We start from the raw sequence: 26,439 nt of genomic DNA, 5'->3' as shown, positions 1-26,439 counted from the left end.
TTTGATTAGACCCCTTTACAGCTATTATAGAACAACAGGACCACTAAGGAGATCAGCATTATGCACGATCACCTCCCAGCCTTGTCGTTTACGATGAAACAGGACTACTTAAATAGTAGGGATAGTGTGTGACCAGGACGCCACCGTCAAGCTACCCACCCTACCACATGTGACTTTCAAGACAGCGAGCTCGTGCCACTGAATGAGCGTAAAAAAAAACAGATCGGTTTTCGATTTCGTTTACATCAACCGAAAAACGGCAACACTTCGTTCACCTAGCTTAACTCTCGTGCACGGCAGTGTAGTTGTAGTAGACAGTATTCTCGAACTCGGGCGCACAAAACGGGAAGTCCCTGTCATCCTCGGTAGGAGCAAATAGGTTCTTGCCCGACGTATACGTTACGTAGCAGCCCAGACAGAAGCACACCACGATCACGATAAGCGCCGGGATCTTCTCCCACATCGGTAGCACGTTCCACCTCTTCTTCAGCAGGAAAACAATCGGCAAGAGGATCGAGTTCACCGTGATACACGACGCACCCGCGAAATCGGCCAGGTCGTGGAAGTGGTCCTTCAGGAGCACCGATGCGACCACCAAGAGTGCGATCATGATGATCCGCAGAACCACGTACTTGATGGCATTCGCGCCGCGGTACTCGGCAGCCTCGGCCTCGTCGTTGCCGAGGTGCACGTTCTCGTTGTCGGCAACGGAGATGAAGGAGCGACGCTTGGAGGCACGTGACACGTGCGACTGCTTCTCCGAGCGCTCGACATCAGCGGGTGTAGCAGCATCGGCATAGTTCAGAAGGTTGTTCTCGACGTCATCGACGATGGGCTTGTGCATGCCAAGGATAATACGTTCCGCGATGTAGAAGGCCGGGTTCAGGATGACAGAGAAGGCGATCGTAATGTGGAGCTGCATGAAGAGGTACGCGAGGACGACGGCACCCCAGTCGGACGCGAAGCCCAGCGTGGTCAGGCCAGTCTCCGTGTCCGGGTAGATCGACCACAGCAAGTTGCCCGAGATCTGGCAGCCGACGGACGAGTACGCAGTACTAGCCAGAACCAGGAAGCAGCACGAGATGAACGTCATGGTGACACCAACAACACGGGGCATGCGCGTGGGGTCACTGTGCTGGCGCTGCAGCGCCGGAATCACGATACCGGCTCCGTACGCGAGCGCCAGGTTGCCGAAAGCACCAGCCACTTGCTTGAAGGTGAGGTCGGGCTTCGGGATGGTCGGGTGGCCACGCATGCCGTACATGACAACTGCGACGCCGATGACGTCCGTGATGATGGTGCCCAGGCAACCGGCGAAAGCAGCACCAGCTCCCTCCTTGAGAGTTGGCACCAGACACACCGGCAGACACGTAAGCGCCATGAGGATGATCCACGTCGTCGTACTGAAGGCTCCCGGGAAGAGGCCGTCCAGTAGCTGACCGCCGAGCACGAGGAAGACGCAAGGGACGAGCAGGCAGTTGGCCATCTGCGAGACGACCGAGAGGTAGCGGCCCGGCTTGCCCATGGCCCACTGACCCAGGTCGCCGTAGGTCTTGACGGAACGGGGAGCGAGCAACATGACGCGACAGATAGCCACCGCGCCGTAGACGTTGGCGAAGGCCATAAAACCCATGGCGATGACGGCAAGCACGGGGCCGGCACGAGAGAAGTTGCCGGGCATACCAAGCGTTCCAATGCCGTAGACGCAGCAGAAGAGATTGAAAGCCGCCTTGGCGTCCTCCATCGTGAAGAAAGCTTTGCGTGCCATGGTAGGGGCAGTGAAGGCAGGCGCGGGCGGAGGGCAGTCGGCTTGGGTAGTTGATGAGGTGGTGCTGGTGAACTTGAGCGGAAGCTGGCAAATCCAGAAGTGAGGAAGTAGGTCGTTGACAGCGGACCGGAGCGTCAATGAGCTGTGCTCTCACGAGACATTGAAGGAAGCAAGCGCCGAAGCCACTTGAGAGTTGAGATTGTTGAAAGCTTAGTGGCCGTGCCCTGTTCGTTTAACAAGGACCAGAGACTTTCCGGTGCGGCGAGATAAGGGCCCCCGGTTGCGCGTCAGATAGAAGCTGTCCTATCAGACTGCAACATGCCACCGCAATGCATGTTCGTCCAGCTTTTGTCGCCGACTTGACAAATGAGTCGATCAAGATCGTCTTCGACTTCGCGCGGGAAGTGGAACTCGCTCGCAGATGAACGAAAAGCCAAAGCGTTGTGAGTTGCAGCTGCAATCCTTCTGCGACCTCCATCTACCTGGGTCCGAATACTTACGCCCATCACTGCTCGATGCGATCGATGGCACCAGAATCCAGCAATGTTGGTGGAGGACCGCAGCATTCCGCTATATTTACGAGCTGTAGACCGCAGCGTCGATACCAAAATATGCTGCCTCAGGTATGTTTATTATATCGCAAGTACAGTGGTTGTAGTGGTTTTCATGCAACAACAACTTACTATACGGCGCTGTTATTATTAAGAAAAACTTTGCCGGTGCAAGGAGACATGTTACAACCGCTTGCACTCATCTTCCACATCACGTTGCCGTTCAAGATCAGCAACCGGCTATGCGCGTCTGATTAAAAAGTTAATAAATGAGCGTGCGATCGTGAGAGCGAGGAAAGTGCTGTGCAGCAAGTGAAAGCAGGCTGCTGATAGGGCCCCAGCCGTCTGACGCGCCAAGCTTGACCATTATCTTGCACTCCAGCAGGCCTCCGTCTCTCTAGCGTCAAATCCCAAATCGGCGAGACGTCTCCAAGTCGGAGTCCAACTGCTACATCGCCTAAAACTTCAACGCATTCCAGACTGTTCAGGCAGTCGTCTCTGGTGCTCCACCGGCATCTCGTGAGAGCACAGCTCATTGACGCTCCGGTCCGCTGTCAACGACCTACTTCCTCACTTCTGGATTTGCCAGCTTCCGCTCAAGTTCACCAGCACCACCTCATCAACTACCCAAGCCGACTGCCCTCCGCCCGCGCCTGCCTTCACTGCCCCTACCATGGCACGCAAAGCTTTCTTCACGATGGAGGACGCCAAGGCGGCTTTCAATCTCTTCTGCTGCGTCTACGGCATTGGAACGCTTGGTATGCCCGGCAACTTCTCTCGTGCCGGCCCCGTGCTTGCCGTCATCGCCATGGGTTTTATGGCCTTCGCCAACGTCTACGGCGCGGTGGCTATCTGTCGCGTCATGTTGCTCGCTCCCCGTTCCGTCAAGACCTACGGCGACCTGGGTCAGTGGGCCATGGGCAAGCCGGGCCGCTACCTCTCGGTCGTCTCGCAGATGGCCAACTGCCTGCTCGTCCCTTGCGTCTTCCTCGTGCTCGGCGGTCAGCTACTGGACGGCCTCTTCCCGGGAGCCTTCAGTACGACGACGTGGATCATCCTCATGGCGCTTACGTGTCTGCCGGTGTGTCTGGTGCCAACTCTCAAGGAGGGAGCTGGTGCTGCTTTCGCCGGTTGCCTGGGCACCATCATCACGGACGTCATCGGCGTCGCAGTTGTCATGTACGGCATGCGTGGCCACCCGACCATCCCGAAGCCCGACCTCACCTTCAAGCAAGTGGCTGGTGCTTTCGGCAACCTGGCGCTCGCGTACGGAGCCGGTATCGTGATTCCGGCGCTGCAGCGCCAGCACAGTGACCCCACGCGCATGCCCCGTGTTGTTGGTGTCACCATGACGTTCATCTCGTGCTGCTTCCTGGTTCTGGCTAGTACTGCGTACTCGTCCGTCGGCTGCCAGATCTCGGGCAACTTGCTGTGGTCGATCTACCCGGACACGGAGACTGGCCTGACCACGCTGGGCTTCGCGTCCGACTGGGGTGCCGTCGTCCTCGCGTACCTCTTCATGCAGCTCCACATTACGATCGCCTTCTCTGTCATCCTGAACCCGGCCTTCTACATCGCGGAACGTATTATCCTTGGCATGCACAAGCCCATCGTCGATGACGTCGAGAACAACCTTCTGAACTATGCCGATGCTGCTACACCCGCTGATGTCGAGCGCTCGGAGAAGCAGTCGCACGTGTCACGTGCCTCCAAGCGTCGCTCCTTCATCTCCGTTGCCGACAACGAGAACGTGCACCTCGGCGACGACGAGGCCGAGGCTGCCGAGTACCGCGGCGCGAATGCCATCAAGTACGTGGTTCTGCGGATCATCATGATCGCACTCTTGGTGGTCGCATCGGTGCTCCTGAAGGACCACTTCCACGACCTGGCCGATTTCGCGGGTGCGTCGTGTATCACGGTGAACTCGATCCTCTTGCCGATTGTTTTCCTGCTGAAGAAGAGGTGGAACGTGCTACCGATGTGGGAGAAGATCCCGGCGCTTATCGTGATCGTGGTGTGCTTCTGTCTGGGCTGCTACGTAACGTATACGTCGGGCAAGAACCTATTTGCTCCTACCGAGGATGACAGGGACTTCCCGTTTTGTGCGCCCGAGTTCGAGAATACTGTCTACTACAACTACACTGCCGTGCACGAGAGTTAAGCTAGGTGAACGAAGTGTTGCCGTTTTTCGGTTGATGTAAACGAAATCGAAAACCGATCTGTTTTTTTTTACGCTCATTCAGTGGCACGAGCTCGCTGTGGTGAAAGTCATATACCGTATGGTAACTGATGTCAACGCACACCGACGAATAAAACCGCGCTAAACAAACAAATTTCTAGTTTTACACTTTGAACAGGTTTATATTCTATGTGGATTTTTGTATGGAGAAGGGTGTGTGCGTATATTTTGACGACCAGCCAAAAGTGTTTTTCTTATGTTCGCTGTTCTTGAAAACGCAGTTTTTTAACTGTGTTTGTCGTGCTCTGACTCAGATCTCTTTTCCCTTGCTTTAGTGATTTAACAATGTACCGCCGATGCTTCGTTTCTTATTTAACTTGGTATTATGTCAGTATATATGATACGTCAGTTTGGCGTACTTCCGTTAAACAAAGGTCTGATTAAATTTATCAGCTTTATTTCAGCCTCTCTTTAGTGTCCTCAAGCACTTGTAATAGTCTGGACTATACAACATTTGGATACCTTTATCTATTGTGAAAACCGATTACTTTGTCCTGCGAAATGACCGGATTATTATACGATTTTGCTTACTGTCCCGGTGCTACATCAGCCCATATGGCGACAGTAAAATGATATATAAAAAAGCGATAAGTCATCTTTATCTTAGGATTAAATCGTATGCTCTGAATGGAGGCGGAAGAGAGCGTGGAGAATTCAAACTCTGGCAGCATAACAGAATTGACAACGGTTCTCATGTACAGCGCCGAATTTCGATGGTGTGCAATCGTTTTGCATTACGCCTACAGCGTCCCGTGCGACCTTGTCGCTAGGATTTTCGGTGTCTCGGGTCGCACAGTCAGCCGATGGTACAAGCAGTTCAAGGAAAATGGCCACGTAGAGCCAGGGAAGCAAGCCAAGATATGTAGACACAGCGCTGAGGTCATTGCGTTCGCTGGTTCGTTCGTCAAGGCTAATACTTGTTCGGAAATTATGCTGCCCATGTATTCTAATCCATGTATTGCCCACGTTTCAGTTCAGGTATTGTCCATGTTGTATTTTTTGAAATTTGAAAATTACTTACGGAGCTCATTTCGATATGACGCGCGGAAGCACACACGCCACGGATTGAGAGGCTGCCCCCCCCCCCCCCCCCCCCGCCTTCCCCGCCACCTGCACACGCCAAGCCACGCCCCCCTGCCATCACTTCAAGTATATGAGCGCTCGGCTGGGAAGTGGTGGATCGAGATTAAACTGGAGTTCTACGGCCACAACCATTACGTGCAATAGAAGTTTTCCGATCATATCCCAGTAAGCGCATGGTTCCATCGGATTCTCCTATAATGAGCAACGTGGAGCTACTCGTGACTAGCTGAAGCAAAGCGACCAGGGTCTACGATTACATTCGCGACAACTCCATTCACCGAGTGAAGATGCGGGACGTGTACAACCTCGTGACACGCATCAAAGCAGCAGGTTTGCATGGAGTGTTTGCACCGTCGAGGTCATGTGTCGACTAATCTAATAATTGCGTTCATTTGTGTAGGTGACGAACTTTCGGACGAGGATCAAGTGGCTGAACTTCTTGTCAACTTCAACTTGCAAGCAGAAGGGAACGTGTCAACGGTGAATGAAAACGCACAAGGACAGACGGCCGTCATCTCCATCAGCTCGCAGCACATGCGTAAGCTCTATCACCGTTTTCCGGAGTTGCTGCTGATCGACTGCACTCACAAGACCAACAGATACGGCGGCCATTTCTTTCTTCCATGTAGTGGCCATGTATCCGTCATGTACTGACCATGTATCGTATGATGTGTATTGGCCACGTTTTGGCATGTTATCCCAGGTACAATTACCAGTTGTGTACATTCATGGTGATGGACCAGTTCGGGAATGGTCAGCCGGTGCAGCATGCGGTCATTGAACGCAACGCAGATTGACATATGGTGAAAACAGTCGAGCACTTTCAGGCAGTTAATGCGTGGGAGGCTACGAAGGTCATCGTTGTGGACAAGGACCTGAAGGAGATCGAGGTGTTGACGCGCATGTTTCCAGACGCCCAAATCCTACTTTGTCACTTCCACGTCATTAAGTGGCTCGCTTCCGCTGTTCGTGATGACAAAAAGTACGGTTCATATCCAAATGAAGTGCTGAAACAGCTGGACTACTGCGTGGGGAACATGGTGTATGCGAAGACGGACGAAGAATTTCAGAACCATACTGACGAATTCAAGTTACTCGCTTGCCGCGGTGAACGCGAGGCACTATGGACGTACTTCAGCAAGAATTGGTCTGCGAAGAAGGAAATGTGGGTCAGGGCGTTTCGCATGGATTTGCCCCACTTCCAAAACGATACGAACAACAGACTGGAGAACTTTTTCGGGAAGCTCAAGGCTGATCTCGACGGATCGTTCTCCATGAAGGACTGTCTGCAAGCAATTCTGAAGTTCCAACGCCGCAAAGAAGACGAGTACAACACAAAGGTCATGATGCCGGGGTCCACGCGAAACGCGAACTACGGAGAAGAGATGAACCAATTGTTGGGAATGACTTCCGACTGGCTTGCCGAGACATTCTTTCCTGAATATCAATTCGCGACTGACCCTGATACGATGCCTCAGTACACCTTTGAAGAGCGACAGCATCTCGTGCAAGTCTGTCGCGACGGACGTGTTCACCGAGTTGACACGAACAAGTGGCTTTGCGACTGTGAATTCTCCGTCACTATGAAGCTGCCCTGTCGTCATGTACTGCTGTTCCGGAAGCATCTTGGAGATGTCTTCACGATCCCGTATTCGTCGATACATGCCAGGTAATGGCCATGTTTTACCGTGTATTGACCATGTACTTGATCACATGTATTGACCACGTATTGGACATGTATGACCCTTGTCTGTTTTGGTTAGATGGCTACGGACGTCTGCTTTGGACGATGAGATCGCCTCTATCGAGGTTCCCATCCGCGTTAGCACATGTTGTGATGATGTGAAGATGAAGAAGCAGATGACTGATCGGGATAAGTACAAGCATGCTCAAGAAGTATTCTCGCGTATTACCACGGAGCTCACTGACTTCCCCGATGTAAAGTTTGAAACAGCGATGGGAAATCTGGAAGAATGGTGGAGCAATTTACGTCAAGGAAACTTGTCGCTGCCGGTGCAACCTTCGTAGAGCGGGTCTGATAATGAGTTAGCGCCAACACAAGTAGCTGCCACCTCTGAGAACGGCGTGGAGGTCAAAGACGAACAAGTCCATGGCAGAACTTGTGAGGACGCGGCCGAGCAATCAAAACTGAAGCCATTCAACCCACGAGCACCGAAGTCAGGGCGACCGAAGAAAAATCGGGCTGCTGCCGACTCGAAACGAAGCACAGAGCGGAAGGAGTACAACCAAGACAGCAAATTGAGACAACTGCTTCGTGCGAAAGATGTGGTGGAAATCAAGATCTATCTCGAGACCAACAGGCCTCCTCTGAGCGAAGTTCTCTCGTTTTTAAACACGGTCGAGGTCCGCTTCCGTGGGTATGCCAAGAAGAAGATGTCTGCAACGCTGAGCAATTCAGAGCCGGACCCAACGCCAATGCCGTTCCGACTTCCTGAGGCTATGGTAACGGCAGCCCTCATTAAAGCAGTGAAGAAGGAAGCTGAAATGCAGGACGTTGGGACGGAGGTGGATCTTTGTTCTCCCGTAGATGGAACAACCCGTGTACCGAATTGTGCTCGGTCCACATTGAGGGGGCCGGTGACTTTTCGAAGAACAGACTCGAGGCCATGAAATACCTGTGGAACATGGCCAATACCTGTTCTCGTGGAATGCAATACTACTCGTGGCTCATGAGCGAGGTATACGTCCATTTCTCGGATGAAGGATCACAAACGGTCGCAACTGAGATCGCCAACGCCTGGACAGACGACAGAATCTCAGGATTTAGCTTCGACGTGCACTGGGCGCACATCTACTGCGTGCGGCCCGGCGTATGGCTCAACGATATCATCATTCATGCTTTTCTGGAAACGCTTTCGCACAAGTACAAGAAAAACAAGACGATTTTCCTTCCACAGCTGAGCAACCCGGCACCAGAGAAAGGTAAACGCATTCCCCAAGCCACGCTCAACGCGCTCGAGACGACCTCTGAAGACTTCGTCTTCATGTCGATCAATTTGAACCGATGCCACTGGGCGTGCATCTTAGTAGACATGACGAAGGGAACACTCTTGTGCTACGACAGCGTGGACAGCCGTCCTCACCACAAGCTTCTGTCGGAGTTGGCATCGGAGATGGTGGCAAGATCGCTGACCGGGTTCACGCACATCGCTGTGCACAACCCGTTGCAGAAGGATAGCAACAATTGCGGTCTCTTCGTGTGCCTCTTTTTCTGGAAGCGACTGTGGAAAGAGGTAGGGAGTGACTACACAGAGGAAGGCCTTGCTCGCAGACGCTGGCAGATTCTGCATGCAGTTGTGAACTTCGACAAGGAGAAGAAAGAAGATGCTAGCAAGTAGATCTAAGTCTAATCAATGAGCATTGCATTACGGACATTTTCACTGTCAACTTCACTTTGCGTTTATGTATTGACCAGGTTTTGGACATGTATCGTAGTGTAAATTGGCCATGTTCGCGGAACATGCATTGCCCAGGGTTTGAGTAAGTTTTGTGCATGCAGATGTTTTGACAGGCCAAGCAATCAACGTTAGTGTACGTGTCATACTGTCCCTCTTTAATAGTTTAGCTGGCTTCTTCGACATTTAAAGCTGGACAGATCGAATGGACAGGCTTGACCGACAACACCCACACACTCTCACTCTCCATTATTTTTTGGCGTTCCGCCAACATGTATCGTCCATGTTTTAGACATGGCCATGAACAGGTTTCTTAACCAGAATTTATTTCCATATGCCTTCTGCTTCCGTCATTTAAAAGAAATCTTCCGCTTCATTTGAAAAACATGGACGTTACCTGACGATACCTGCCCAATACATGATAAAGTAGGCCTACCCCTTATAGAAAACATGGGCAGCATCAACAGCCATATTTGTTTCTACGTGGAGGAGCTGCAGGAGACGCTTCGACAGCGCTTTGGCCAAAATCTGTAGAGTTACATCGCTACAAGTATATTGCGGTTGTTTTGCTTTGAGCTAGGTTTGTCTAGGAAGATTATGGACCGGCGAGCCCGCGAGACAGTACCTATGGAGATCGAGTGCTTCATGAACAAGATGAAGATCTGGTATAGCTACCCAGAGCAGCTCGTTTTTATTGACGAGGCGTCGAAGAACGGGTTGGATGCAACGCGACGCTACGCATGGTCACAGAGAGGAGAACGAGCAATCGTACGCACACATTTTGCGAGAGGTATTGTGCTTTCTACTCAAAATTTCCATGCGCGATTGGTTGAATCAACCGCGCAGGCAATCGCGCAAGCCTGTCTAATTGCATTGTTCATGTGTTAAGAGAGATAATGTGTGCACCACACGGTCAAATCTTTGCGCACTCTTCTCGAGCACACTCCAGATTGCACCCCACCAACAGCCAGCGGAAGGCAGCAACATGGTTGTTGACGATGAAGAAACCGTCAGTGCTGTTGCAGCAGCCACCACCACCAGCCAAGGAGACGAAGCGACAAGTTCGCGCGAATTACCGCCAACAAGCCGACGTCGCAGTGCCATGCACTCGACGCCACGGTCAACTCCGTCCCGGACGACTCGCGTGTCGCCGTATCAGCTGCGCGAGCGAACGCCACCTCAACCGCTGTCACCATCAGCAACACCAGCCCATCGCCAAGCTCACGTTTCGCTTGATGCTTCACCAGCGAGTGCAGAGCATGATGAAGCAAATCAGCATCGGCTACAGCTGTTGGTGCAGCCTCTCGTGAAAGACACCGTCGGAAGTCGGGACACCTCGGCCACAATGCTTGAGGTCTTCGCTGCTAATGGGCCACCTTCAGCGAAATCATGCATAAACTGTGGGAGCAATTCAGGTGCCGCTTGAAGGGATTAGCGGAAAAGCAGGATGATGTCTGGTCGATCGCAGACCCCACTGAAGCAGCGTGGTACTGATCGATGCAATTTAAGTGAAATTCGCACCTCGTTCCAACGAAGAAGTCTGAGGTAGCCTGGAATCGATGGCTGACCTCGCGTCGAGATGACACAGCCAAATTGCTGATCTACGAATACGGACTCGGCATTCCAAATGCTCGAGCCCTCGAAGAGTTTAAGGATGCTCGCATACGTCCCCAGCACACCGATCGTTCCGGCGCTGCTGCAGAAGCCTCGATTCGGGAGGTTGTGGCGAGGCTGCAAGATGTCATCTTTGACATTGCATCAGTACCATTGTTTGTCGGCACAGGTTTCGAGGACGCTCTTACTGTGGGGCTCCTACCGCTGCTCTAACGGGCTACCGCTGCACTTCCTGGTCCCCCTCAGTCCCTAGTGTAGGTCGGTGGCGCCTTGGTCGTCGTGTACGAACGCTCAATCGGAACCGCCTTGTAGCGCGCGCGGCTCTTTGGTCAGGCAAAGTGAGTACATTTTCTCCAATCAGCGCACGCTGTTGACTTAATGTCGATATTGCAAACCACGCAAAAACGGCAAATTTAGACGAAAACCACAACAATCATGTGTCTATTGTGGCTGCGTGTGACTCGCGTGGTTTCTTCGCGTGGCGAACGACAAGAGGGACATTTACCCGGCTCAAATTTCATCGCGCGTTCGTCGGTTCGGTTTTGAAGCACCTGAACCCGTGGCCACTGCCTAGGTCGATTATCGTTCTCGACAATGCCAACAGCCACATGTACTCCGAGCTGGAAGCTGCGGTGCATACCTGTGGGGCCGTGCTCCTGTTCCTGCCGCCTTACTGCCCGCTGTTCAGCCCTATCGATGTATTGTTCGGGCAGTTGAAAAGGTGGCTCGCCCGTCGTGCGAGCTTGGCCTTCGGGTTGTATCCTAAGAAGGTTCTTGCAGTCGCAATGCCAGCCTGCACACAGTCAGAGAACAGCGGGGGTTCCGGCCTCTTTGGACACTGTGGGTACGCCGAAGGTGGATTAAATGACGCTGTTTTTAGAGAGAGCTAGAAGTATTTAAGTAGACCACAGGGAGACGGAAGGGAGGAGAAGAGGTGGGTGGGTTTCAGCGAGCGTAGCGAGATAAAAAAAAATGTATTACTGCGTGTGTTTAGCCTTGTATGTTCCACTCAATCGGCCACTCGCTCTCCCGCAATGCGGTGTTCTGCATCGACCATATTCTCGGCTGGTTCTTCTGGGGGATGTAAAGCAGCAAAGACACCTTCGGCTACTAGGCTGTAGTTGGGCAAGTCTAGTGCAGCTCTCAGCTCCTGCACGTCAAACGACAACTGTATATCCGACGAACCATTTAGACGATAAGAGATAGTTCGACGTAGAGGATCGCTTGTCGCCGACGGTGGCTCTGGACGCATCGAATCGAGATGGTGCATCTGGCGGAAGGTTGTACTTTCAGGGACTGACGGCTCGGTACCTTCCGGTTGTCTAGCGTGTGTAGTATCCCAGTAGGTCCGAGCAATAGGCCCGACACGAAAATCTCCACACTCTAGGCTGCGTCTGGAATCCTGGACGCAGTTGCCCGGCGAATACCTATCGTTTGAGCCGTTGACTCCCTTGCAGCAAAAATGAATAGCCTCAAGACAAACGGCTCTTTGTCAGTCCTACACTTGTCATGATTCGCTTTGACGACCTTCATGTACTCTCTCCAGTTTGAAGCTGTCAATGAGACCCACTCTACCTGCTTCGCGCCCAGACTAAGCTTCAAGTAGATGGTGGTATCATCTCTAACGGTCTTGACTTTGTATTACCGCAGTACAGGAGTAGCAATTCTGTCGATGTTGGTGCGCACGTCTTCAAATGTGGCTTCGTCTTCATTGAACGTGAAAGTGGGGGACTCGATGCTGATGTTTGTTTGACTGGCTTTATTGATAGCGCCGACTTTGACGGAGACTCAAGCGAGATTCATTGGGTGTGAGGCCCGTGTCGAATTTATTTGTGTTGAGCTCTGAATGCCGTCGTCACTTTGGACATTCAGACCGACTTATTAATAAATCGGCGGCGTGGGCAGATTTATATTTAAACCGGCTCGGCACCTGGTAAGAACTATTCATCGTAATTAGATATTTAACTTTAGACAGCCGGCTCTTAAACGCTGAGAGCCGCATCTGATTTAGAAATTATTAAGACCCGGGTGATCTTATTTAGACTCTAAATCGGCGGATTTGTAATTTGATTAGACAAACTAATCGGTTTTCACAATAAGACTTTGCATTTGTCGGACATCTACAGAGAAATTTTGCGTAAGTAAATGTCATTATACTCAGGTGAGTGTAAACGTTTCTCAGGTTCGCTCAGACTTCAACAAAGCAGGTTACACTCACAATCAGTGTTTACACTCATGTGTTCCGGCAGTGTCGCCTGAACGAACGACCACAGCGAGGGTTGGAGGGGCTGGACTGCCTCGCCCACAAGGTGTCGGTGCGCAGGGACACGAGGTTTGGTTTGCTGGCTTCGGCTCATTGGCATGGTGAGATATAAGGCAACTAACATGTTTGTGCATGAACAGCGATTAACGGCTCGTATATAAGTAGCAACAGCAATGAACTGGTGTGCGCATCGCCGCCCCCATCAGCAAGGCCCACCTTGGGTTTTAGACCCCAGCATGGCTGGACCGCCGGAACGCAGTCAAAGAGAAACTCGTTGTCATTCAAAGTCGTTTGGCGAATTGTAGTATTGTCTGCTCATATCCTACTCGATCGAGTTCTACATGGTCTTAATACGTGCATTAGAAACTAAATACGAGGAATAATGCGGATCGAGTGATGTTACAATAGGATCTCATTTTTTTTTAAAATAAAAGACGAAGGTTTGGAGTCAACTGCACAACCATCTTTATTGCACACATAATAGCTATAACCGCTAGCAGTCCGCGACTAAGCCAAGGTTCAAACCTAAATTCGCAATGCCAAAGCATACCGGATATTCTTTGTACCCCACCGGAGAAGATACTACGCCGCTCCGTTTATGTACACAAAGACGACCTTGACTCGAGCACATATTCACTTTAGTAATATTACTAAAATGACCATATTTGCTCATCTTCGTCTTCATCTTCTACTTCTTCGGCATCTTCGTTGGGACACCTTCTGCTTGGAGGTCGTTTATCCAGCACAAAACCTCTTTCTCCATATCGGCGGGTAATGTCGTAGATGATCCAGCTGCACGCTCCTTCTTCTTCAGCGGCCGCCGGGTAAAGCACAGTTAGCAGCAATCTTGTCGAAATTGCGAGCCCACTTTAGCACGAGGACCCGTCTTCCTGTGTATTTAGTTAGAGGTAAATCAGGGGGGAGGGGGATCTATCGTGTGCCGCATTTTCTGATGCAGCCTTAAGTGCTCAACAACAGCTTTCTTCGTAGCGGCAGTGTACGACCGGAGGACGTGCTTCTTCTCCCTTCTTCCCTTGCCTGGGGGCGGCCAACTGGTGGCGCACGCGCCATTGAAGAAATTAAATTACTGTTTTGTAGCCGCTGTATCCCTTAACAAAGAAAGCATAGCGTACTAATTTGCTGATCTGTGATTGGCTAACCTGAACCTGTATTCCATACGCGGGTGTATCCCATAACAAAGAATATCCGGCACTGGAGGTGAGAGATCTACAGTAGCAGCATAAACACTTGCTTATATCAGACCCTATTTTGTACTAGCGATGCTAGTCGGTGCATGCTATCGTTGCTCAATTTCGTAACTACGCCTATCATGATTGCCATTCAACACTTCATCTCCCTGCTTGTCATATAATATCACCACCCCCACCGGTCAAATCGATTCAGTACTGACCTTATAAACTGTACCAGCCTCAAACTTACTGTTTATCTTCCTGTTATCGTCTGGGTAAAAAATGGGTGGCCATCCATGATTTTACAAGCATTTAGTTTGTATTGTGGAATACGATTCGATGCAAGTGTGTTTTCTACAATGTGAAATGCAGTGTAGCCCATGTCCAATCTGATCCAATTTTTGTCTGTACAGATATTCCTCTCTGCTGTGATAAATTTGGGAATCAGCTATTGAGGGTATTGAGGGTTACCGGTTTGGTATCGGTTGTTGACCGTGAACCGGTTAACCCGAACCAGTCCAATCCGAACCCACGCCGATTACGCCACCGACGATTACACCACTGTCGATTACACCACCTGTGGGTACAAGATTGTAGGTACAAGATGGGCTTCGACGTGGCGCTCTCTGAATGGCTGAAGTAACTCAGTATCCAGTAAAGAATCAAGTAGTGTGTATCCAGTAGGTCTAGAGTAGCGTGAAGGCTAGCGAGCTAAAGACCTCAATCAATCACTTTCGATTCTTCGTTCTACCCCTCAAGTGGTTTCCAGTCTCCGCTCCGGTCTCGCCCAGAGTGCTGCCCTCCCTCCGCGCCGTCAAGCTTCACGGTGTCCAAGATTTATACCTTCCATCATCAGTATTACAATGAGGCATTATATCAGGGGAACCCTAAGTGCACTCTACAAAAAGTCAAGGGCACACTTTTTACGAGTTGCGCATTCCACATCAGTTAATACACTTCCCACCCCGACAATACTGTGAAGCACGCGAGCACCAAGTGCAGACTCGCGGCCGTATCCCGGCCGCATAAGCGACGCTAAGGCTAGGTAGAGCGTTGTGTGAGGACGCCACGGTCATCGACGCAGCCTTCTACCTCATGGAGTACGTGCACGGTCGCATCTTCCAGGACCCTTCGCTGTCAGGCGTCAAATACATGTACTGCAACACCATCAGCTCAGAGCGGGATGGTCGAGCTGCACGAGCTGGTCTACAATAAGGTGGGGCTAGCGGACGTTGGCCGTCCGGAGAAGTACTGGTGCAGCGTGGTGTCCCGCTGGAGCCAGCGGATACAAGGTGGGGAGAAGGCTATCGCTGAAGCGGGAGTTGAGAAGAGCCCGGGGTGTCGCATCTCCAGTACAAGACTGATTGGAGAAGAACGTGGGTGACGCCGAGAAGATCACGGCCATTGAAGGAAGCGCCAGCATCGTCCACCACGGACTCTTCCGCGTCGACAACATGCTCGTCCTCGCCACGGAGCCGCGTGTGCTTGTCATTTTGGAGTGAGAGCTGTGCACCATTGATAACCCGTTCGCAGGCGTGACCACGCTGGCGTCGGTGTACCGACTGCGTATTTGGCAGATCGTATGACATCATGTCGTCGACAGAAGCAACGAGTGGGTATCTCAAAGGCAAATTGATTATCTCATTTACACTCTTAAACTTTGTCTTTTGTGCAGCATGCGAATTTAGGTCATTGGTCGGGTGGTGGGCACGACCGCTTGTTGTGCCCAGGTTGACAACATTTGCTACAGCGCCGATTAATTGACGATGCAGCATCCACAACCTCGTGCGCTGATGGAAGGCGCTTCGTTTTTCTATGGTGATTGCCTCTGCCAGCAACATCTCGCGTAGCCAATACCGGGGGTCGGCCCCGAAGTGATAGGGCTCGAGTACTTCGTGGATGTCAGGATCTCCCCCGATCCGTTCTTTATACCAATGCTGATTGAATTCTACCATACTCAACTGTGACTTCGCTTCCAAATGTACGACGATCTCGTGGGCACAAAGTAAACCCATCACAGCGCGTAGGTATCTCGAGCATGGCGGCAATTGATGAGGGTGCAGCGCTTTAACATACTAGTTATGGATGATCTTCAGAGCGGAGTGAGTGATATCTTGAAGTACAGGAGAGAATAACGTCGGTAGCGTCAGGACTTCAACCCGTTCGAATTTGAGGCCATCGGTAATGGTGTCTTCCCTCATTTTGGTAGATCGGCTGATGCGACTGTACACGTCAAGCATGCTTCCTCTTGAGCGCTTCAACTGATTTTGATTGTGCTCCTGAGGGCTCCCTTTGCGATCGAGGTAACAGTGTGCCCGAAGTGGCGATATTCGTTGACAGCAAAACTAGCGAAGCGGTCCAGTTGAGGGACTTTATTTCTGTCAATGTAATCAAATGCTTCGCGCAGAAGACAGATGGAGCATTCATCTACTGGATCTTGTAGCCATACGTATTGCGACTCAGGCGAGGGTTTAATGAGCTTCTTCTGCAGGCTACTCCATCTCTAAAAAAAACAATTCCTTGGTCGCTGAAACGTTACTTGCTGTACGCCACCCTTTCATCAAGGCATTATACGCCTCACTTGACAGACCTAGTTTCTTGTAGTTTGTCGTGATATTTTTCTCGATGTGCCACCTACACAGATAAATCCGAATGACCGTCCACGTCTTCATCAGGGCAGAAATCAATGCCGTCTCATCGGCTACGACCACCACCGTTGGCGGTCGCGGTAACACTCGGCTTAGCTTTTGAAGAGCCCAAATGTAGCTGGGCTCTTTTTCATCACTCATGAAACAGCAACCTGCCGTGAAATGATTGGGACCCAACAACATGAAGTAAAGGCATCTTGCGCTCGTTAGTACTGTAGGTGCAGTCCATTAGGAACACATCGGGATAGCGGCGTATCAACTGGCGACTAGAGTTAGACGAAATGAACACGATTAGAATAATCTCGCAGGCTGTCTGATATCACAGGTTCATGTTTCAGCTTGTCATGCAAAGCCTCAATAAAGGATAGCCCATTTAGTGATTGCTCTCGGTATTTTGCGATGATGTTGTCGACATCCTTGTACACGACCCAATTGTATATATTGCACAGCTCGGCCCATATAGCTCTAGGCTCGGCGCCAGAGCTACACTGATGAACAATTTGCGAAGCAACGTTGTGCTTCTGCATCAAAAACCGCCGGTAAGGCCGAAATCTCATTCTCCGACAAGAAATGATCCTCCCGAATGCGATTCGTAGCGCGTTGTGACAGACCACAAATCATCACCGGCATTCGCCAGCTTTATACTGTACTGACAGTCTGTCTTATTTGTCTGTAGAGCCCTTCTACCCTCTTGTGGCGTTCACCCTTCCGCTTTGTGACTTCGCTTGGCTCTACCCTGAGAGCAAATAAGTGTAACCGTGTAAGATGTCGAGCGATCTACTACTACCGTAAACCCGCTCTGCACTGCGTATTCCTTGAGCTGATGTTTAGCCTCCTCTAATGTTGATGCGACTACATCGGGCCGGGGCTTGCTGGGACACCTATCTGCCGGACTAACGTTGTCCATCCTGCACGTGGTGAAACAACAGATCCGCAGACAGCTGCAACAGACTCACTGTCATCACACGAAGCAAGAGAAGTAGCAACTGACGTCGAACTTCGTCGAACATCAGGCTCACGGGAATGCAACAACTCACTACGTAGAGATCCCGCCTGATCATTAGACTCTTCAGCGCTTGGATCTACTGAAACATGCTCATCACTTGCGTTGCTACGGTTCTCCATTACAGCTCCATCTTCGGGCAACTCAGTTGGCATTGCGACAGTCACACCGCCAATATCAGCGGTCGTTTCACCACTGCGGTCGCGACAGCTCAGACCACTTTCACGGCCATCAACATTGTTGCGACAACTATCGTGCTCGTTAGCCGCGCACGCATCGCCTCCCTTGAGCTCCATGTCCTGCAGGTACATGGTCTCGTCAAGTACAGAAGCGGCTACGGTGTCTTCAATCTGGTTCACCTCTGACTGACTGCTATTTAACTCCAAAGTACCGGTCCCTTCAGAGCTCCCTTCCTCACCGATACCGTCACGACTTACCGCACTGACTGGCTTGAAGTGCAGCGACTCCAGGTCGACATCTTCTGGAAGCACTTCGTACCAATCACGGTACACCACATCCTCCGCCACCCGCAAGTCAGGCACGAACTTGGCTGTGCGTTCATCGGGGAAGAACACCTTACACCCCACCGCATCTTCAGTGTAGCCAAGAACGTAGCCCAGCTTGGCGTTATCATGGTACTTCCGCCGTCCGGGAGTGACTGGAACATGCACGTAAGCCAGTGATCCAAACTTCCAGATATGGTGAACGTCGGGTTTCACTCCGAACATCATCTCGTACGGGATGCCCTCCGTACCTTTGTTGTACACCCTGTTCTTGATGTACCCTGCGTTCTTCAGAGCCTCGGACCAAAAGCTTCGCGGAAGACCAGCCTGGTACATCATAGATTTCGTCATCCCAACCAAGTTCTGATGCGTTCGTTCACAGAGATTTAGCTGCGAGCTTTTCGGTCCGACTAGTACGTGCTCAATACCGTGAGCGGTGTACCAGTTTTTCATCGCGTCATTCACAAATTCTCCACCCTTGTCAGTGAGAACTTGTTGCACATTGAACACGATCCTCTCGATCCCGTTGCGACTGCGACCAGCTTGCCGTTCGGCCCACATCATGTACTACATTATGTGCTTGTTCACAACAGCGCTGTCCTTGCGTGTTAGCAAGTGGATCGTCACGAAGCGAGAAACCCCATCCAAAATCACAAGAACTGCTTCAAAACGAGTTCCATTGTCTTTACTCGGAATGAGAAGGTCGGCGTACATCACCTGGTTCGGATTCTTCAGCTTCCAAGTTAGTTTCTTCCGGTGCGGCTTCTACTTTTGCTTGCCGATGTGGCAGGCGTCACAGTTTCCAAGCTACTGACGAGTCAACATCGTACCATGCACGAGTCCTTTGTCTGCTATCGTCTTCAAATACTGCGCACAGGTGTGTGCGAGGCGTTCATGCCAATGCCCCAGCGTCGCGACACCTTCAGCTGCTGTGAAGTTCCCCAGAAAATGATCCCGAGGAATGATATTTTCTGCATTCGACGGGTGCGTCACGTGAAATCTCCACGTTGTATCGTGCGGTCTAGCTACGATCACAGTCTGAGCACGGTCAGACACCAAGAAGTTCATGGTTTCACTCTCGTAGTCGAACTCGAAGCCTTGTTCTGCAGCAAGTCCAGGGGAGAACAACCCATACTCCACCCCCGGCACGTAAAACACGTCAGCCAGACACAACAGTCGGTTCATCATTCACATCTGTCACTAAGCAAACGGTACCAACTCCAGCAATCCGAGTAGCAAGTGCAGGAGCCACCCCATGAACACTCTGCGACTGAGTAACATCCTCAGTGAAGGACGAGTAGTAAACTCGATTTCCAGTGACGTGCACATTTGCTGCGGTGTCGAAGTACTACCAGCCACCAATCGTATCAGCAGCAGGCTCACCAGGTTCTCCTTCCTTCACAACCAAACCACATCTATGTCTTCATCACCAGGAATTGCTTCACACATTTCGACCTCAATGCCAGCATCAATTGTCATGACATCCAATCCAGCCGTCACAGCCTCCACGTCTTCACTAGTATGCTCCGAGGTGCTTGACGCGCTGTCATCCCGAAGAATGGTCACAATTCCCCGATGTTTGCGTCTTTACTGACTGTTCATCGCCCGCAAGCTTCGTTCGATCAGGACAATCAGCACGAAGGTGATCTGTACTCTCGCAGATAAAACACTTTTTCAGCTTCTTCTGTGAGTTGGTTGACTTGCTCCTGTGGTGTTTTTCATCGGCCCCACCACTCTTTGGTTTGCTGTCTCCACCATTGCCGCCATTTTTACCACGTTGCCCGGCCCCACCCTTTGCATTGTAGGCCTTCTGGCGAGAATCAGCGACTCGGATGAGCTCCCGAACTCGTTCCGGCGTGACGAAAGTGTCCGCAGAGTTATAGCGAACTCCGCTCTTCAGACTCTCGGACTCGTACTGATGAGGCAAGCTGTTCAGCAGTAGCTCCATCGTCGAACGGGGTAGTTCAGCGAAAGCAACTCGGCGCGCAAGTTGAACATCTTGCTCATATGCTGGTTCACATCTCCACCGTGAGCCAACTTCAGCATCCCCAGCTCGTGTCTGATGCTCTCTGCCCGATGAGCCATGGTCGTCTTATTAGCTCTGTTCTCGTAGATGACACACAGTGCCTTCCACATAGCAGCTCCAGTGTCCTTGTCGCGAACTTGATGGAAGATATCTCCAGGCAACGACAAACCAATAAGTTGCATGACGGTCAACTGCTTGTCATCGAACTCTTCCTCAGCTCCGTTACTCGTTAGACTCGATCTCACGACATCTCCGTTGACAATCTCCAGAAGATTCTTCTTCCTGAAGACGATCTGCATTGCCCATTTGTACTGGTAACAGTCCTTCCCGTCCTAATTCTTTGGAACGCCCTCACTTGTGTACTTGAGTGGCTCTGTCATCTTGGATCATCCGGTGCAGCGAGAAGTCCACGCGATTTGGGCTCTTGGACTCTGCACGCGACCCGTACAACCTGAGAAAACCACTTGTGAAGGAAAAAGGAAAGATTGAGACTGAGACTGTTAGTTCTAGAGCACTAGAGCTCCGACAGTCTTTAAGCGCGCTTTAGTCACGCTTCACATGCAGAGAGACCCGAGCATCTTGGTTTGACTATACGTTAGTGCGCAGCAGCGCTTCACTCGCACACGCCCGGTCTCATGTTGACCCTGAACGTTGTCAATGTCTCGGTCTTCGATACGGACTCCAACAGACAGTGCTCCCGGGCTTATCTAAATGCCCTTCAGGCTGCAGCAATTTCCCGGACTCTTTTAAGTCAAATTCAGTTTTTGCGGTAGTTATAAAAAATAAACCGCCTAAAAACATATTCTTAAATCGGATTTAAATTTGGATTTGGATTTTTTTTAGGTGAGTGAGTCACACCTCGATCTACATAGAATTTCTCCAGCTTCCTCTGGAAGTGCTACAGAAACTTCGTGTTACACGATTATCGTGATCCACCGTGGCGGGAGGTCTTGGTGACCCTCCTGCTTCCGTAAAGTTCATCTGCCGTTCACCACGACCTCGATACATCACCATTGGGTTAAAGTCCCACAGAGATAATAGGCTTTGACGCCCCCAGCGACTTTCAGGGCTCTTTAGTTTCTGTCACGGTGTGCATCTTCCAATAGAGGTACACTGTACCATCCCCAATATCGAATGTTCAAGAGACCCTCTCTAACTAGATAGGAGAGCGTACACTATGATGTTTACTATGGTATAGTGGATCTAAGAGTGGACCCATGGCAGTTGGAGTGACTGGCGGACAACAGTCCTTCCTCCAACTGCTCCAGTAGCTCTCAGATGTCTTCTGTCAAATATTAATCTCACTTTCGTTTTTTTTACCTCTTCTACCAACTTGCCTTTCTTCCCCCGTTCAACCTGCTCCCACTCATAGGTCATGAGCCCTGGCCAAGCCTCAAGCGACGAATTTCCACGCCTTATCGGAGCAGAGAACTTCGACGTCTGGAAGGCCCGCGTATCCGCAGCCCTCGATGGGAAACATCTTCTCGGTTTTGTCACCAAGGAGGACTACGACGGTGTCTCTGACGACGAGAGCGAGGACAGCAGCGTGAGCGACATGTCCGACGTCGACGACACGCCCCAGTCCAAGCCTGCTGACGAGATCGACTCGGATGCCGTCGACTACGAGGAGTGCGATGACGAGCTCAAGCCTCCGTCTGACTCCGGCTCCGACGATTCCGGCGAAGGCATCAACACGACGATGAAGTGGAGCGATCTGCCCGAAATCCGTCCTTTCAGCCGCCGTGACGCGAAGCGCGGGAGGCGAAGAAGAAGAAACGCGTGCTCAGTTCACGTGAGCGACGCAGGCTGGAAGCGAAGACGAAGGCGTTCCTGATGAAGACCATAGACAACACGCACGTCCGCCTCGTCAAGAATATCACCACGTCTTACGCCATCTTTCAAGCCATTTGCAAGAAGTATGAGGGTGCTGCCTTCCATGGAGACCCTTACTTCATCCAGCACTTCCTCATGAAGATCAAGTACGAGGAGTCAAGCGACTTGACGGAGTTCTTCCTGCAGCTGGAGAACGCGATGAAAGCCGCGTCCGAAGCCACCGAATCGGTCATGACTGATGGACAGAAGTCTCTATACCTGTTCCACTCGATGCCCAAGACGTGGAAGGATGATCTCCGCGTTTGGAAGGGTCAACGAAAGTATATTCCGTATGAAGAGCTCAAGCTGAGCATTGAGGCCAAGGTCCGCGAGATTCAAGCCCAAGAGCGCTACACGCTGGCAAAAGGCACACCTGAGACGTGTACTACCAAGAGTGAGCAAGCCCTGGTTGCCGTGCCCGACCACACTGCGTTGAGTGCCCAAACACAGACGACTGATCGCATCTGTTCCTACTGTGACCGTCCACGCCACAACATACGCCAGTGCCGCGCCTTGCAGAAGGACCTTCGCGATGGCCGAGTAAAAGCGGGAACAGTGCTGCCCGAGAACTTTGGCTTCAAGGGTGGTAACCCGAAGCGTGACCACCCGTACAATAACAACAGCTCGGGTCGTGGACGTGGGCGCAACTACCAAAACCGTGGGCGCCAAGATCGGAGCGACAACCAGCAGGACCGCAATAACCGGCAGGTCCGCAACACCCGGCAGGATAGCGACAAGTCCAAGAACCGCAACCGGTCTTTCCACCAAGAGCGCCGTGAAGTGGGCCTGATTGCTGTTGCCGCCACAGTCACTCCCTCAATCAGCCTGACCGCACAAGCCACCGTGAGCCCTGAGCCTACGTGGACTATCAACTCTGGATGTACGCGTCATGTGACGCATGAAGCCCAGTGGTTTACAACCATGAATGCGAGCAGCGGCGCGATCACCGTCGGTGGGAAGCACGAGATCCCTATCGAAGGAACTGGCCAAGTGGAGATGGAGATCATTGACTCCAAGGGTTTGAAGAAGACTCTCACTCTACGCGATGTCCTCTACGCTCCACGACTGCAGTTTAGCTTACTGTCAGTCCCAGCAGCTGTGAAGCATGACTTCCGCTTCAGCTTTGACCGCAAGCACTGCGCCATTCAGACTGATGAACGCTTCAAGATCAAGGCTATGATGGCAAACCATGCTGATCTCTACCAGTTCCAGGTAAGGTTGTGATGAAGAACACGGCTCTCATTGCCGCCTCAGGTAAGCAACGCTCTATGCTGCTTCTACACAAAAGACTCCGTCATCCTAACGTTCGCATTCTGCATGATTTACCTAGGAACCAAGCCATAAGTGGCCTCGAAGACGAAGCCGTGGATTCACGCACCCAGTTCTTCTGTACTGCATGCACGTTAGCGAAGTCATACCGCTCACCGTTTTACTCTAATAGAACTGTTGAACGTGCTCGATCTCCTTTGGACAAAGTGCATACATATATTTGTGGTCCTCTTCCTGTGCCCAGTTTAACTGGATGCCGTTACTTTCTCATCTTTATTGATGACTTCTCTCGCTACATGTTCACCTATGCGATCAAGAATCGTAGTGAAGTGTACGAATGCTACGAGAACTTCAGGAAGAGGGCTCTGAACATCTTTCGGAGCGATGTCAATGTCCTTGAGTACCCGAATCCTATTGAAGACTGTGACATTCAGGTTTTGCAAGCCGACAATGCCAAAGAGTATGAGAAACTTGGGTGCACAATTTTCAAAAAGTACGGAACCCACGCTCCGTTTACGAACGCATACACCCCTCAGCAAAACGGTATCGCTGAGCGGCGCATGAGAACAATCATGGAGCGTGTTCGTGCCCTTCTACTTGACGGCAATCTACCAAAGCCTTTGTGGGCCGAGTGCGTTCGCCATGTGACTACTCTGATCAACATGACACCTAGCTCAAAGACGAATGGCAAAACTCCGTACGAGTTGTGGTACAACCGCAAGCCATCCATGGAGTTCCTTAAGGTATTTGGATGCAGCGCGTACGTGCATATCACAGAACAATATCGTGACAAGCTGGACGCACGAGCACGTTTGTGCATGTACCTTGGTCTTCCAGACCACAAGAAAGGCTACCGTCTTATGGACGTCAATACCCATGCCATTGTATATAGCCGTGATGTGGTTTTCAAAGAGAACGAATTCCCTCGCTTAGCAACACTCACAGACACGCCTGCAAAGCCGTCGCAAACGTCAACGGCTGACATGCAAACGAATCACCTTGCACCACGACCTGCAATGCCACCTACTGCGGTGCCACCTAGACTGCCACCACTGAGGGAGGCTCTCAAACGGACGCATTACACGTTTGTTTCGGAGACGACATCTCCTCCGTCAACTCCTACGTCTAAAAACACCTGTATCGCTACTGACGAACCAGAAATTACCCTCGGATCCGAGGAAGGTATCCAGGAGACCGAGCAGCGCACGACATTACTGTACACACTACTAGCGATTCGGTATGTGTCAGAGCCCACTACGTATCGAGAGACCATGCATTCCTCTCACGCTGATCAGTGGCATCAAACAGCTAACTCGGAATACAAGTCCCTTATGGACAACAACACTTGGGTGTTAGTTCCCCGTCCGTGCGGCCGGAAAATTTTGTCGAACCGATGGGTATTTGTTGTCAAGTATTCCGGCACTGGCCACATTGACCGCTTCAAAGCGCGTCTGGTGATTATAGGTTTCCTTCAGGAATACGGCATAGACTACAATGAGATATTCTCTCCTGTTATCAGGATGGAAGTACTGCGACTCCTTCTTACTATCGCTGCGTTGCTAGACTTTGAGATCCATCAAATGGACGTCAAAACGGTTTTCCTCAACGGCACGCTCGAAGAAGAGATCTACATGGCTCAGCCAGAAGGATTCAAAGTACCCGGCAAGGAGCACCTAGTGTGTAAACTACTTCGAAGTCTCTACGGGTTGAAACAAGCTCCCCATGTCTGGTACTTGACACTGTCTGCCTTCCTAGAAAGTCTTGGGTTTCACAAACTCATCAAAGACCGCTGCGTTTTCATGCGCACCACCAATGGCCTGACCTGCTACATTGCAGTGTATGTTGACGATCTGTTGATCATCGCACCAACAACTGCCCTCGTGCGTGAGCTAAAATCTGCCCTCAACCAGAGGTTTTCCATGTCAGATTTAGGGGAGGTGAAGTACTTACTCGGATGGCCCATTCAACGAGACCGTAAAAACCGAACGATATTCATCCACCAACACAAGTATGCGACCAAGGTCCTTGATCGGTTTAGCAAATACATTTCGTACCCTATTGCGACACCTTCAGATCGAAATGTTAAACTCTCCGAAAGTAGTCAACCAAGCAGTGAAGTTAAGAAAGATGCGATGAAAGAGATGCCGTATCGCGAAGCCGTTGGAAGTGTTATGTACCTGATGGTCGGCACTCGCCCCGACATGGCATTCTTCATGCGTGAAGTAAGTCAATTCCTAGCTAATCCAGGAATGGAGCACTGGAAAGCAGTTGTCAGAGGACTCAAATATCTTGCTGGAACGCAAGATCATGGTCTCATTCTTGGTGGAGCTTCCAATATAACACCTGAGAACCTGGCAGATAGCTTTACTGCCTATAGTGACTCTGACTATGCGAACTGTCCAGACACAAGACGCTCCGTCGGTGGATATGTGACTATGCTCGCAACCAGTCCAATCTCATGGCTTTCACGCAAGCACCATACTGTCGTGCTCTCTACAACCGAGGCTGAATATATCGCCCTGTGCCACTGCATGCAGGAAGTCATCTTCCTCAAACTACTCCTTAAAGAGTTAGGCTTTACTACGGCACAAGCCATGACAATATATGAGGACAACCAAAGCTGCATTAAGATATGCAACAATCCCGAACTGCATGGCAGATCGAAGCACATAGATATCCGCTATCATTTCGTGCAGGAGAAGGTTGAGTGACATGAATTCACCGTCGTATATTGCAACACCAAAGAAATGGTTGCTGACATCTTCACAAAAGCTTTAGACAAACATCAGTTCAGAGAACTAAGGACGAAGCTTAGGATGAAACCCCTTCAAGCACACGTTAATCATTCCGAGTAGCATTCGAAGACATACACAACTGCATGAAGCATGTCTACCAAATGAGTTTCACTTTATTTTTCCCACCGGGTTTTTATTGTTTGTGGCTCACTAAAGGTTTTTCCTCATTGAGGTTTCCCTGACGTCATGTCTAATATCT

General features: G+C 51.0%; 1 protein-coding gene across 1 annotated transcript; it reads left to right on the top strand.

The window, feature by feature from the left end:
- Positions 1 to 8,268: 8,268 nt before the first annotated feature.
- On the top strand, positions 8,269 to 9,000 carry KRP23_9417 (Ubiquitin-like-specific protease 1; the record flags this gene model as incomplete). Its single annotated transcript, XM_067894969.1, has 1 exon — positions 8,269 to 9,000. One exon carries the CDS (start codon positions 8,269 to 8,271, stop codon positions 8,998 to 9,000), a length of 732 nt encoding a protein of 243 aa, XP_067742595.1.
- Between the last annotated feature and the right edge of the window lie 17,439 nt (positions 9,001 to 26,439).

This window comes from Phytophthora ramorum (assembly GCF_020800215.1).
Source record: "Phytophthora ramorum isolate Pr-102 chromosome Unknown Phyram_PR-102_s0008, whole genome shotgun sequence".
Lineage (NCBI taxonomy): Eukaryota > Oomycota > Peronosporomycetes > Peronosporales > Peronosporaceae > Phytophthora > Phytophthora ramorum.
Note: the sequence above shows the minus strand (reverse complement) of the source record. Positions and strands in the feature narration are given on the sequence as shown.